A 13,967-nucleotide genomic window follows, 5' to 3' on the forward strand; every position below is an offset into this window, starting at 1 on the left:
GAATTTTGATACCTTTTGTTATCTTCGTTACCTTATTATTTTTCGAAGAACCGTTACACGTCCCATCCAAGTGAAAGTTTTACACACAATTATCTGTCAAACTGCCCGAAAGTCATGCCGAAATGGGGATTAAAAAAAAGAGAGTGAACAGTAAGTCGCAGAATTAAAGTGCGAATTACTTCAACGAGGACAATAAATAATAAAATCCTAGTAGTATGTCATTATTATGATAGAATGGCTTAGTGACGATCGAACGACGCTGCGCCTTGATCAGATGTTTGACGGTTAACGCAGCAGTAAGTAAATATATATAGCAAGTGATTATATATATTTTGGCGGCGCGTAATGCCCGAGAATTAATGCTATAATAAGTAAACGACGGGCTTAGTAGATCGATAATGCGTTGTTAGCAGATTAGCAAGTTATTACTGGGCCAGTTTCATCAATATCGGTTGACCTTAACCGCACTTTAACGGTTTGATTACCGCGAAGTTCAATGTAGCAACGTAGTTAAAGCTGTAATTACAACAGACATTAATGAAACCGGCCTCTGCATCATTTTGTTTCATTTATTAATATTAACCGGTAAGAAACTGATTTAAAGCCATATTTTATCCAATTAACAGATATACAAAATATTTATATATATTTGATAATAGAATATCATACACCCGATATATCGAGCATTATTGTGTGAAATAATGTTCGAGGGATCGCGGAGCGGAGCGAATTTTTGTGGCTATCGATGACGATTAATTCACCAAGGCGCCACGTCGATCCGATTGACACATCTTGATTAAGAAACACCTCGTTCAGAGAAATCCGAGGCATCGAGCGTCGCGCGCAACACGTGCTAGTACTAACTACGTTAGTTCTTCTTGATAATAGAATAGACAAGCGATTCTACACAAAGCCGAGCGAGAGCCTTCTGTCTCGTCTCGTGCTCCTTTTTTCTTTTCAAACGCGCGTGACATGACTCACACGAGATTGTCTGTAAAAAATAATAGATAATTCGGAAATGGTCGACGCGCCCGCAATGTCGCGCGCGTCAAGTCGCATCGTTACTAGATAAATTAAGACGTCGATCGAGGAGGATACTAGATATTTAATGCAACGTGACGTACCATATTGCGGCCGTGGTGACGCAAGAAACTTCAAAGTCTCGTTACCACTTATCGTTTACTGCCAAAAGTAGTCGATTACAAAAAATTTCCAATATTACAATTATATACATTCATAGAGTTTTAATACAAGCTGCTTCGTTGCGTCAACGATTTATCATTTCGTGAGCGCGTGATAAAGTAAAATTGCAAAGATCTCTTCTACGTATCATGGCCGCAGATCTGTTTCGGACGTCTGCATTGTGCTTAAGCCGCGCCTCGATGTCGGCATATGTAATTGCAATCTGAGATAAGAAAACAATCGAAATAAGATTTACGTGATTATATGAGGGAAAATCTCATTGACTTGATTGGCCGAGAAATATAAACAAATGGAAATGTCGTTGCACGAGGCGAGCTTAACATCGAGGTGTAGTCTGAGCGAGAAAAAAATTTCAAATAGAGATACTGACCAAGTTTAAAGCGATAGCCGACTTTAGGCGACTTAATTATTCACTTTAGCGATCTCGCTGCTGAAGGAGCGAATAATATGTAGATTAATCAGTAGCCTGAAATTATGTGATAATATATAATGCTGTTTTCCTCGGAGCTGTGCTCCGACATTATTGTTAATGCCGGGCGAGCGCGAGAACATTCTCGCGGATCAATATTCGAGAGGGGCCATATTTCCTTCCTCTCGCTATTCTTTTAACGTAACATGGCAACATGTTATGTTAAAATTGAGAATAGGAAAAGTGTAGCGAGACGGAATGAAATAGAGTGGCCGAATGTGACAGTTCATCTTGATTACGCATACGAAAGCACGCCGACGTCATCGTCGCGGCTTGTATACCTTGTTCATACTTGTACATAATCGATTATTTATCTATTTGTATCGAATAACGATGTCGCATGTGCACTTCCGCTCGCATGTTTCAAAACGGACACATATTCTCATTTGAATTATTTCAAACTCGCATGCACACATATACATTTCCAATTTTCCTTACTCAATTCTATGATTACAGTTATCATTCGAGCGTTCAATTTTAATCAGCAAATTCAGAGGCGGCATGATGAACGAGCTTCATCCATACATATTTTCGCCTTTGCATTAATTAGTGAAGATACAATTACGAATTTTTCATTATACGATTACGACTATTATTAAGAAGATCACAAATATCAAAGAAAAAAAATAACCACTTAATGATCCTAAAGTGGATCGATAACGAGGTCGCAGTTTTATCGAATTTATCATTTGTATTTTATAACTAGCTCGTTATGTCACAATGTCAAGCGATAAAATTTTGACATTTATAACTACAACTCGCAGGACTTTTAGTACGACGCGTGACCTGTATGTTATCTGTATCCTGTCTCGATAAAAATTGCACAAGTGTCGCACAAACTCTGAAGAGATCACTACTTTTTACTAATACATGAGACATAGTTGATACGAAACTAGTCTCTTCTTATTGACATAAATAAATTCTCAAAAATAAAGAAATTCTTGTCAAAAAGAGATCTTTAAATAATACAACAATACAAGAATTACAATGCAAGAATTACATAAATAGCTCTTTTCGTATTATATATATATATATATATATATATATATATATATATATATATATATATATATATCGATTATTGCGAGCGGAAGTTCGCATCTTATCATTTTACTACTCAATAAGCGTAGACCTTTAAAAAAAAATCACGATAGAAATCGCGTATATTCTCTCGAAAAATAAGATTCACTCAAAACGGAGTAAAAAAATGGAAGCTTGAAGAAAATCAACGAAAGAAGAAAAATAGTGTGCTGATATTGCACGCTGTCAGCTAACCGGAAATACCGCCAAATACTCTCTCGTTATTTTCATGCGTATACGAATAATATTAACGCGTATACATATAATAATGCGAGAAAAAAAGATTCTAGACGTGATGTATAATATTATTAAGATCTTTACAAAAAAAAATTGGATGGAAAAAATTATGCCACATTATAATTGAATCTATGGAGCAAATTTCAATTTCATTCTTATTATCTTGAAAACACATATGATATATACGAGTTCCGTTCTGGTCAACATTCTGCAGGAAGATAAGATTTATCGTGTTACGTTGTAAGTGATAGCGTTACGAATTAGTCAGACGATGGGAAGCAACGCATGCAACGTATGTCACGCAAATACATTCAATTAATTACGATCTTGTGTTCAATCAGGAAGAAGCAATATAAGTTTTCTATTGAAAAGGAGGTCACGATTTTATGATCTTTTTATCTCTACCCGCAAATTTTTTATACCTTAATCCTTTTTCTCCCTTTTAAACAATATTATGGAGTGACTCACAAAGTAATCAAATATTCACAAAATGCTATTTATTAAAATATAAAATGTCACATCGTTGTAAAAAAAAGATGGTTTTTAAGTAAACAAAAAAAAATGATACGAAATGCAACTGGATTTACGAAAAAATGAATATTTTTTGACGATTAAAAAAAATATTTGCTGTGTATCATAATTAATATTAAGATAAATTGTGCTAATTATGTTTAAAAGTTTTAATTTTTATCTGGGACCAAAGATATAGTTTCATTTAATACTCGGCCTGTTAATGACGTAATGGTTTTACATAATATACATCTTAAACAAGAATATAAAAATTCTAATTCACACGACTGATTTGTGAAGGAGAATTAAAGACTGATTATTTACAACATTTATATTTATATAGTTTCTTTTTATTAAAACAATTTGTACTGCGACGGAAAAAATTTTTTTATGAGAATCGATAACTTTGTCATTTAATTATTTGTAATTATTAATGGATTTAAATAAAATACAAAATAAAATGATGCATATTCGTGGAAAAAAAATTCGTAAAAAATACCAAGATTGCATAATTTAAGTGACCACAATCACTTGACTGGAAGAATAAATTTTCCAATCTATTTTATATACAATCTCTGTAATAATAACTTCCATAATTTAAAGTTACAGTTTAAGCCGAATGCAACGATATCAGCTTTAAAGCCATGACCCAGATACGGAGTCATCATTCCCTGATGTATTTCAACGCCGGAGAGAAATCTTTCTAAAAATAAATCGTTGAAGGTCTTCTTTTAATTATGTTAATCGTTTCTGACACGAGCAAATTAATTCACGGAATAGCACAATTAATTACAACCTGAATAATTGCACGCATAAGCACAATTTATCATTTTCCATTTACAACGGAAACAATTTTAATTCTCCAAAAGAGATATAAGTAATAAAAAACTAATTGTTCTACAAAACGCGAGTGGTGACCTCCTTTTAAAAATGATTGTTGTATTTTAAACAACAGCATATAAAAATGAAAATTTATTTCGACAAAATTTATGTCGATAGCGTCGTCTTTTCGACACTAACAAAGGTGTTGTATAATAATTTCATAACCGTCATGCATCACAAGGATGTGAAATTTCCATCACACCCAATTATCACATGCGTAACCGCACACGTCTAGAGAGCTGCAAGAACGATTACGAGAAATATGTCATCGCGTATATAGTACTGCCTTTGAAAGCCACCGTGTTCGCATATCCGACGACAGTAAAAGTTTACTAGCCATGGTATCGCCTGATTGTGCATCGTATTTTGTCACCGTCGGGGGTGAATCGTGACCTCGAGATCCGCCGTTGCCATTTATTATTCCCCCTTCTCCCGGCAGAGCGATAAAATTTATTATCGCAGTGTGCACGTAATTGTGCTACTATCCCACCGCGTCTATGAATATCTCGCATTTAAGAATTGAAGGGTGATCGATTAACGACACAAAATCGACGAACCAAGGCGCTCCCAATCTCTCACTGAAACAACGCTTTATTCATTGATTTGTTGCACAAATTTGACGATAAAGCAATGTCTCGTTGAAAATTGTTATAATATGCTGCCGATAATTCGATGTAAATTCACATGTGAAGCAGCTATTAACTCTCAAATAGATAACTTCATAATTTATTACCTATGCTAGACTTTATTAACGGCGAATAAAGACAGATAAAAATATGTATGTGTTTAAACAATTGTTTAAAATTTAAGAGCCGATCGGAAGATGCGTAATTGTTCATCGAAACTTTGCAGAAAAGAATTGACTTAATCTTCGCCATCTAAGACAGGATGAAACTTCGGTCTAAGTCTAAGGATTAAATAAAATTTTAATGTAGGACAAAGTTATGCTTCTCTTATGAGATGCGAATAAGTCTGAGGAACGTGATCTTTTACTCGCTACGCCAAAATGAAGAATATTGCGAAACTTTTTAATCAATATCGCTGTAAAATGAATTAAGTTTATTTTGAAAATGTATAAGTCTAGTCTTGAAGTACCGCAACTTTAAACTGGATGTAGATATAAATCGCTACAATGTCTCAATCTAATATATTTTATAAGCTGGACTTATATTCCTCACAAAACAAATCAGTCAGCCACATTAAGTTGCGTATGAAAAATCGGATTCCATAAATTTTATCAATTTTATGGATTTTTTCTTATAAAGTATAAACCTTTTGCTAATCAAGTATTATCACGCATAAAATAATACGATTTTACAAAAGTATGTTTTAGTTTTTGCAAAATAAATATTAATAAACGTATAGAAATATAGAAAAAAAATTAAAAAAGAGTTTATATATTATTTTATGGTTTTAAAGAAAATTGCTTCTCACATATTTTCAAATGAAAAATCGACTATATATATTTCACTTGTTTTATTTAATCCTAAAAAAATTATATTTGAGAATCATTGATGTAAAATTGGAATTGTAATTCATACGCAATGATCTAGTAATAATTATTCAAAGTTAGATCTTTGATCTAAAATATCATCTCCGTTACATAAACGCTAATATTCTGCGCGATTCACGTTTCTATGTGTCTATGCATTTCAAAAGCAAACGAGTTGCAAATGTACTGCCTTGCACACACTTTCACGTTATTTTCAAGAATGATAACTATCCTGTGAATACGACCCTCAAAATACGATTCTAGCTAATTGCCAATTTAGAGAGAGAAAGAAAGATACCGTCATGTTGCTTGCTTAAATATCGATCGTTATATAACTGATCGGCATGATGAATGAATGGCATGAAAAATAAACTTTTGTCTCTATTGGCTAATTCTCTCGGCTCGTATTTTGATTGTAAATAAGCATAATCGTATGATTCTAGATCATGATGTAAGCCAATAAAGTAATTACGTGTAGAGACGATTTTTAGGCGTTACTATTAAAAAATGTAAAATCATATCCGCGGCTACAATTACGAGAGATGCAAACGATCAAACTATTGATCAAACTGTCAACGATCAAATTAAATTTATCGCATGACTAATAGCGACGAAACTCGCTCGCACTTTCGAGATTTTCGCGCTCTATTTTCATTTACCAGATCATCAAATATTATGATATTTAGCGATGTGTCACGACATGCAAAATATACAAAATTTACAGAGAGAGAAAAACAGAGACATAAGCTATTGTTTCGCCTACCAGAATGACAGAATGAATACAAAATTTTGTATTATTAGAAAAAAAAGATTTTGGTAAAACATCTGTATGTTGAAAAATATTTTTGACTGTCGTTATAGTCACTTCTCCTTCACTTTTCTATCATTATTTATCTAACATTTTTAACAACTGATTGATTATTTATTATAATAAAGAAAATAAAGAAACAGGCCCTCTCATAGTCACAGCTGCAGCCAATAGAGAAAAAACGTTTATATCCCATTTTGATCGTTAAAGTTCTGAAAGAGTCAGTTTCAAGTTAGATAAGCGAAGGAAAAGTGTACTATCAGCATGAGATATAAGAATAAATCGATATCAACCGAAGAAAGCTGATTCACTTTGCTATAAACAACACGTGATAGACGTGTTTGTTACGAGGTGCATTGCTTCATGCATTACCTACGATTTACGCGATTATTATGCAAAGGTTGCAACGAGACGAAGAATTCGCGTGATTGTATGTGTAATATGTACATACTACATACATAGAATTTTACGTTGCCGAAGATACGCTTATCGTTTCGAGCGTGTTGGTACTTCGCGATATAATTCGCATAATAAATGTTAAACAATCGTCTCGTTTTATCATTATTTTTTCACGAAAAATGTAAGTTTGTTGTTAACTATTATTAACAAGACGAATAGGTTTTTTGTATAAGCGCTCCGTTTCAATCACGATACTTTATATGATATCTCTTATTTTATAAAAATATGCGTGCTCTATTAACGAATGGTGAATAGCGATACATTTTATTGAGAATTTCCGGATTGATTTACGAATGAAAAAGTAAACAGAAGAACACTCAGATGTAATGGGAATGATTGCGAAAATCAGCGCGTTTCAATTGCGAAGAATTGATGGATTCTATTTTTAAAACATCGCCATTGCCGTGTATTCTCGAAGATATCTTTATGTGTCTTACGAGAGTGCATTGTTATATCGCGCTACAAACATGAACGACGTAAATTGCGAGTCAATGTTTCACGAGTTCAATTTTCATATTATCCATTTTATATTTTCATATCATCTTGCCATACCGTCACTCGCGAAAGCATTTTCTTTTCGATCATCAACATCAGTCGTTCATGTTTCATAAAATAACGCGAATAATCTGTCTTCGTATTTTGCAGCGACGTTGTCACCGCTTATCTAAGCAAAAGCATTTCGCAGTTCTTTTCAGAAAACGCGATCGTGCTCCAAAGCGAGATTGTTCGCGAGATCAAATCTGTCCTGCGTTTGCCATTCGATTAATTATAAATCCGATGATCGTATCTCGAAATTCGCTTCTTGATACACTCGACCCGAGAAAATAATATAAAACGCGAAATCGGCTCAAAATCGCGTGCATCGATTCGAGTCTCGATAATCCTAATTTTTCATACGTAGAGGCGAAGCTTTCTCGCGATAGCCACGACCGATTGGACGATAACATTTAAAAAATCATGCGTGTTTGGTATGTATTGTATATGTTAATATAATATATAATATGTTGATACATCTTATAAATTCGAATGGTACATGCGCACACATATCTTTCGAGCTTTTTTACTCGCCACTTTGAATACGTTTGAATGGAAATTCTGCGGAAAATAAGACTAATTTTTAAGCTAACTATAAAAATGTGATTAGCCCAGTTCGTGAAAGCGATTGCATATTGTCATTATTTTCGGTCGTTATTAAATTATGGTGAGCGCAAAGTCAGCAAGAACTCTGACAATAACATCAAGATACACGCACGCACGCATGCACGCGATCTTACCATGACATGCATAAACGCACATGTCATATTTATTCGTAACCGCTCTATTTGAAGACAATGTGACACGAATCGCAATGAACAAATGTCGATGCTTTAAACAACATAATTTTCAGTAAAATCATAATTAAGAAACTGATGTTAAGATTAAGTATCGTATATATATTAATTTGTTAATTAAAATAAAATATGAACGATAGATACTAATTTGTAAAATTAAAAAATTAAATAATTTGTCAATATTTCTAACAATTTTATAATTTGAATTCTAGAATTATTAAAAAGAGAAAATTCTTTCTTTAAAAGATTGGATTAAAGCAATATAAAAAATGATCGAATTAAAATATAAAAAATTTAATTTTCAAGATATAATTTTATAAGATGAACTTTCCATCCATTTGCTGAAATTTGTTTTTGTATTCTTCGCGGACAAATAATTTACTTGCGTCAGAATGCAAGTATCAACTTTGTTGCGCAATAAATCGACACACAAGGCAGCGACCCGCGCATGAATCATGGGTGTGTCATGATTTATTTACGGACAAAGTGGCCATACCTCTCGGAAGTGAATGCGTCATATGACGTCATTAAAATCTAACTTTTGCATTAGATGATTTGCTGACGAAAACGCATTTGCATTCCACAATAAAAGACGTAGATCATAGATTTAGATTGGCGAAGCATCGTCACGCGATTTCGTGACACGTGACGCTTCAATGACTGGCGATGTCATTATATACCGTTAATTATTCCACAGTAAAATAAGAACAATAACGATCGATCATCTATCAGACATAAACTTTAATTGATTCTCTGAAAACATGCTCACGCGACATGCATATAGTTACTAATTGTACCATTACCGATTACCGACTCGAGGTATATCGAATATGCGACATTTTTAATAAATTATTTTGAAGATTGCTCGCTCTTTAATTTTTTTTTCTCGAAAACCCTATAAAATCACGCACTGGTTTTCTCGTCCTTATAATTTATTAACTTTACTTCGTATAAATTGATACTGATATTTCGCGATATCTATTCTCATTAATTTCGATATTAATTTCTCAATATTAATATCTTTTTTGAATTAAAATATTGAAAAATATAATATAACGCAGAAATTATTATATAATATAGGTTTATAATTAAATTACGGATGTTTTTTTTTAATTTTTTAACAAATGAAAAAATTTATTTTAAAAATTTTATGATCGGAAAATATGCTTTCGCGATTGTATCATTGCTCTGTGTATGTATATCCACATATATATTACAAAAATTTCCATGTGTTTGCTTATTTTTCTAGCCTATAATATAATTAGTAGTTTGTTTATTTGCAGAACAGGAACAATGTTTTTATAATTAAAAATATCCGTCATCGAAGGAAAATCCTCTGCGTATACTTATGATTTCTCATCGTATTTTATTATATTTGTGCTCACCTTTTAAATATTTAAATCACCTTATAACTCAGACAACATCCCAAATCAGAACATAAAACGCTTAAAGACATCATTATAATATATCTTTTAGACATCATATCATAAGACGTCTTTAAAACATTTTTAAAACATTTTATGTCCCGATTTTGAACGTATTGTCTGAGAATTTGGCATTGATCTCCCTCCATTCACCTGGCATAGTATGCGGTTTTTCGGGATTCTTGGTGACGTCGTGAGTCGGCGCGGAGGCTGAGAAAGAAGTTGTATCTATCTCCTTCCCACCAATACACAAACCGTCCTTGCCATTTGCCATTACCATCACTACCAGTCCAGTTTCGCTATAAACTACAAATCATCGGTCGTCAATCGAGTCGGCTTGCGGTACGTTTCAGTTTCGACATTTTTTTCGACATCACACGTTATACAATACAAAAGCTTTTAATCACATAATAACGCGAAGTCGGTGGAAAACTTCAGGTAAAGAAGCGATGATGATGACATATAAAATTCAGTGACATGTCATTTATCCTTTGTTTGTGTCTTTCGTAACGAGTATACAATATCTCTTCGTGTATTGGGCGTAACCGGTTATCTATTTCAGTTTTCTCCTTGAGATACGTCTCCCAACTCGTGACATATGCGACAGATGACACGTGGCAACTTATAAATAAATAATAATTGCAATGTACTTTAATATATCACGATAATTCCATTGTTCCATTCTTATAAAGAGCTTTCTGTATATTTAATATATGCATCAGTCTATTGATAAAATGCATATGTCATGCTGTCATTAGTGATGTTAACAAATTGCTATATAATAGGTTCTGTGATGCAACATAGATAAAGGAAGTAATTTTGTGTTCTTCTGTGTGCAGATTCTTCCATCACAGCAGCCATTCTTGAACAGAAAAAATGAGTTACGGTTATCAAGTGAGTATGTTTATAGCTTATTAATAAAATTAAAAAGTTTATTTCTAAATTGTATTAATTCTATGTTAAAAAAAACATTTCAATTTAATATTGTATTATACAAAATTATGACCAGCTTCATATTATAGTGTTTAAAAATATGAAAATAACATAATATTAAAAGAAATAAACTTTTTAATTGAAAAAAAAGATAAATATGAAACTTGTGTTATGATTGGTATTAGTATTTCTTTATTTATACCTTAATATATCCAAGGGACCACCTGTACAATTGCCAGGACAAGCCCGACCACCAACATCATTTGGGGCTCCGTCTGGTGCACCCTCTGCCCCTGGTGTTCCGTCTTATCCTCCAATGGGTTTCTCAAATGCACCGCCAACATCTTTTGGCATGCCTCAACCATATTCTCAAACAACAACTCCTTACCCGACTCAGCCTATGCATCCTATTCCTGAAATATCAACTCAAACCAATGCTTATCCTCCACAACAAATGCCATATCCTTCTCAAACTATGCCCATGCAATGTTATTCATTTAATGCAAATTCTAACCAGCCTGCACCATCCCCTTATCCACAGCAGCAAAATTACAATATGTATCCTAATCTTCAAAAAGCACCAGATGCTAGAGAATGCCTTAGCAATATTGCTCTTTCTTCTTATTCTTCTGGACCTAATACACATGCAACTAATTCAATCCCATACCAAGGCGGAAATTATCCCAGGGGGCAGGGGATAGGCTCATCGTATTCTTATGCTGCTAATCCACCTATAGTTGCTCCACATGGTGCTACCCCAGCCCCCCGGAGAGAGCGATTTACGCCTAAGGTGATTTTAAAAATAGTTTGGTACTTTTGAGAAAGTGTGATATTAAACATTTTTTTGTCAGATGTTATTAATGCAAAAAAAGTGCTTGGATTGTACCATGTTAAATTTGGTAATAATAAATTTTTTTCATGATTTTTGTTACAGACCTCTCCTACTGTTGTACCTTACAATGGCTTTGATGCTAGAGCTGATGCGGAAGCTTTGAGAAAAGCTATGAAAGGTTTCGGTACAGATGAGAAAACTATTATCCAAATTCTTGCCAATCGCAGTAATTTGCAGCGTCAAGAAATTGCATCCCAATTTAAAACTCTTTATGGGAAGGTAAAGATTAAGAATTAGAAAAAAAAATTGGAGGATAATATTATATAATACTACTGTTATATTTTTATTGATAGGATCTGATAAAGGATTTAAAATCTGAGCTATCAGGAAACTTCGAGAAACTTATTCTTGCTTTAATGATGCCACTGCCTCAATATTATGCAAAAGAACTTCATGATGCAATGTCTGGCATTGGTACTGATGAGACAGTACTCATTGAAGTATTGTGTACTATGTCTAATCATGAAATTTCCATCATTAAACAAGCATATGAAACAAGTGAGTTGACTGAAAAATATCAAAATTACAAAATAGTATCAGTTTGTATGTGTTTATCTACTGGATTATTTAATAATTATAGTGTATGGAAGAACGTTGGAGGATGATTTGATTTCTGATACATCTGGAAATTTCAAACGCTTGATGGTATCATTATGCTGTGCTAATAGAGATGACTCATTTAATGTGGATCAGGCTGCTGCAATGGAAGATGCTAAACAACTTTTACAAGCTGGTAATTAGTACAGAATATTTAAGTATAGCCACTGATATTTCATTTTCTTATTTTAAAATCATGTAAATAATATAATAATATTACAGGAGAGCTGCGTTTTGGTACAGATGAATCTACTTTTAACGCAATTCTCGTCCAAAGAAACTTTTCACAATTGCGACAGATATTTATAGAATATCAAAACATAACAGGTCATGATATCGAGACTGCAATCGAAAATGAATTTTCTGGTGATATTAAGAAGGGTCTTCTTGCAATTGGTTAGTGTATATACTACATATTACGAATATATATAGAAGAGAATAATTTTCTCCAGATTAATTACATAAAATAAATATAAAAATATGATTTAAACAGTGAAATGCGTCAAAAATAGAGCTAGTTTCTTTGCGGAACAATTGTACAAAAGCATGAAGGGCCTTGGTACAGACGATAGCCGACTTATCCGTCTGATTGTAACACGTTGTGAAGTGGATATTGGTGAAATAAAAAATGTATTTCTCCAAGAATATGGAGAATCACTGGAAGATTTTATATCTGTGAGTTATGTTAAAATATTGTAGTATTATATATACATCAATATATACATACTCTTGAGATCTAATTTTTCTTTTTTTCAGGGTGACTGTTCAGGACATTACAAAAAATGCTTATTGGCACTAATATCGTAAAACATTTTCCATCATATATAAACAAGTTTCATAAATGAAACTTTTGTATTTGCATTTTGATCGTCGACACATCATTTTACAAATATATACAATGTATTATCTTTTCTCTTACCTTTTTCGTTTTTTAACAATTTAATTTAGTCTAACAATAATATAGTTTATATGTATGTAGAAGAATATATTAACTCATTTTTATACACAGATTTATATGAAGAAATTTGCTTTATGCATATTACATGGTATCGGTATCTAATTCGGTAATCTTCTATAAAATATTTTACATTATAAATGTTTCTATGCATTATAAATGCTTTATATGAAATAGATGATAGATAAGTGCAGAATCGTGCCAATGCATATGTGTTGAATCTCAATTTATATTAAAAATATTTCTCATATAAGAATCTACATGTCTTTTATCATTATATAGAATTATAATTTTAATATGTATTTTGCACCTGAAAATAATCTATATATAATGCACAAACAATAAGCAAAAATATATATATATAAATATTTTTTCTAACAATATATTACAATTACACATAAATATATGAAGTTTATTCTTTCAGAAGAGAAAAATACAGCTATTTTATATATTCTATATTTATAAAAATATATATTTAAATTGTTACATGCATACATATTTTTTACTCATACTGTTTCGATTATTGTATTTACTGTATTTATATAAATAAAAATTTTAACTGATATATAAGCAAAATTAGATCTCAAGCTTAATGAAAATGAAATCCATAGTTTTCAATATACGTGTGTGCGTACATATATGTGAGAGTATATTCGTATGTATCATTGGTATGTAATATATTTATAGTAAAATAA

At 32.4% G+C, this 13,967-nt stretch overlaps 1 protein-coding gene across 6 annotated transcripts; it reads left to right on the forward strand.

Annotated features, from left to right (window-relative positions):
- Positions 1–10,078: 10,078 nt before the first annotated feature.
- Positions 10,079–13,327, forward strand: LOC126850004 (annexin B9-like). Of its 6 annotated transcripts, none has more exons than XM_050592568.1 (9): positions 10,079–10,237; positions 10,735–10,789; positions 11,046–11,618; positions 11,763–11,939; positions 12,014–12,218; positions 12,301–12,453; positions 12,540–12,713; positions 12,811–12,992; positions 13,074–13,327. In XM_050592568.1, exons 2-9 carry the CDS (start codon positions 10,772–10,774, stop codon positions 13,122–13,124), a joined length of 1,533 nt encoding a protein of 510 aa, XP_050448525.1. In that variant the 5' UTR covers positions 10,079–10,237; positions 10,735–10,771; the 3' UTR covers positions 13,125–13,327. The 6 variants fall into 6 exon arrangements, with proteins under 6 accessions (XP_050448525.1, XP_050448529.1, XP_050448527.1 ...); XM_050592570.1 differs by having other exon boundaries at positions 10,084–10,333; XM_050592571.1 differs by lacking the exon at positions 10,079–10,237 and adding an exon at positions 10,351–10,541.
- The last annotated feature ends 640 nt before the right edge of the window (positions 13,328–13,967 follow it).

This window comes from Cataglyphis hispanica, chromosome 5, assembly GCF_021464435.1.
Source record: "Cataglyphis hispanica isolate Lineage 1 chromosome 5, ULB_Chis1_1.0, whole genome shotgun sequence".
NCBI lineage: Eukaryota > Metazoa > Arthropoda > Insecta > Hymenoptera > Formicidae > Cataglyphis > Cataglyphis hispanica.

Coding starts and splice junctions, on each gene's coding strand:
- LOC126850004 (XM_050592568.1), top strand. Junction 11,940..12,013: donor TTAAAACTCTTTATGGGAAG/GTAAAGATTAAG, acceptor TTTTATTGATAG/GATCTGATAAAGGATTTAAA. Junction 12,454..12,539: donor TAAACAACTTTTACAAGCTG/GTAATTAGTACA, acceptor ATAATATTACAG/GAGAGCTGCGTTTTGGTACA.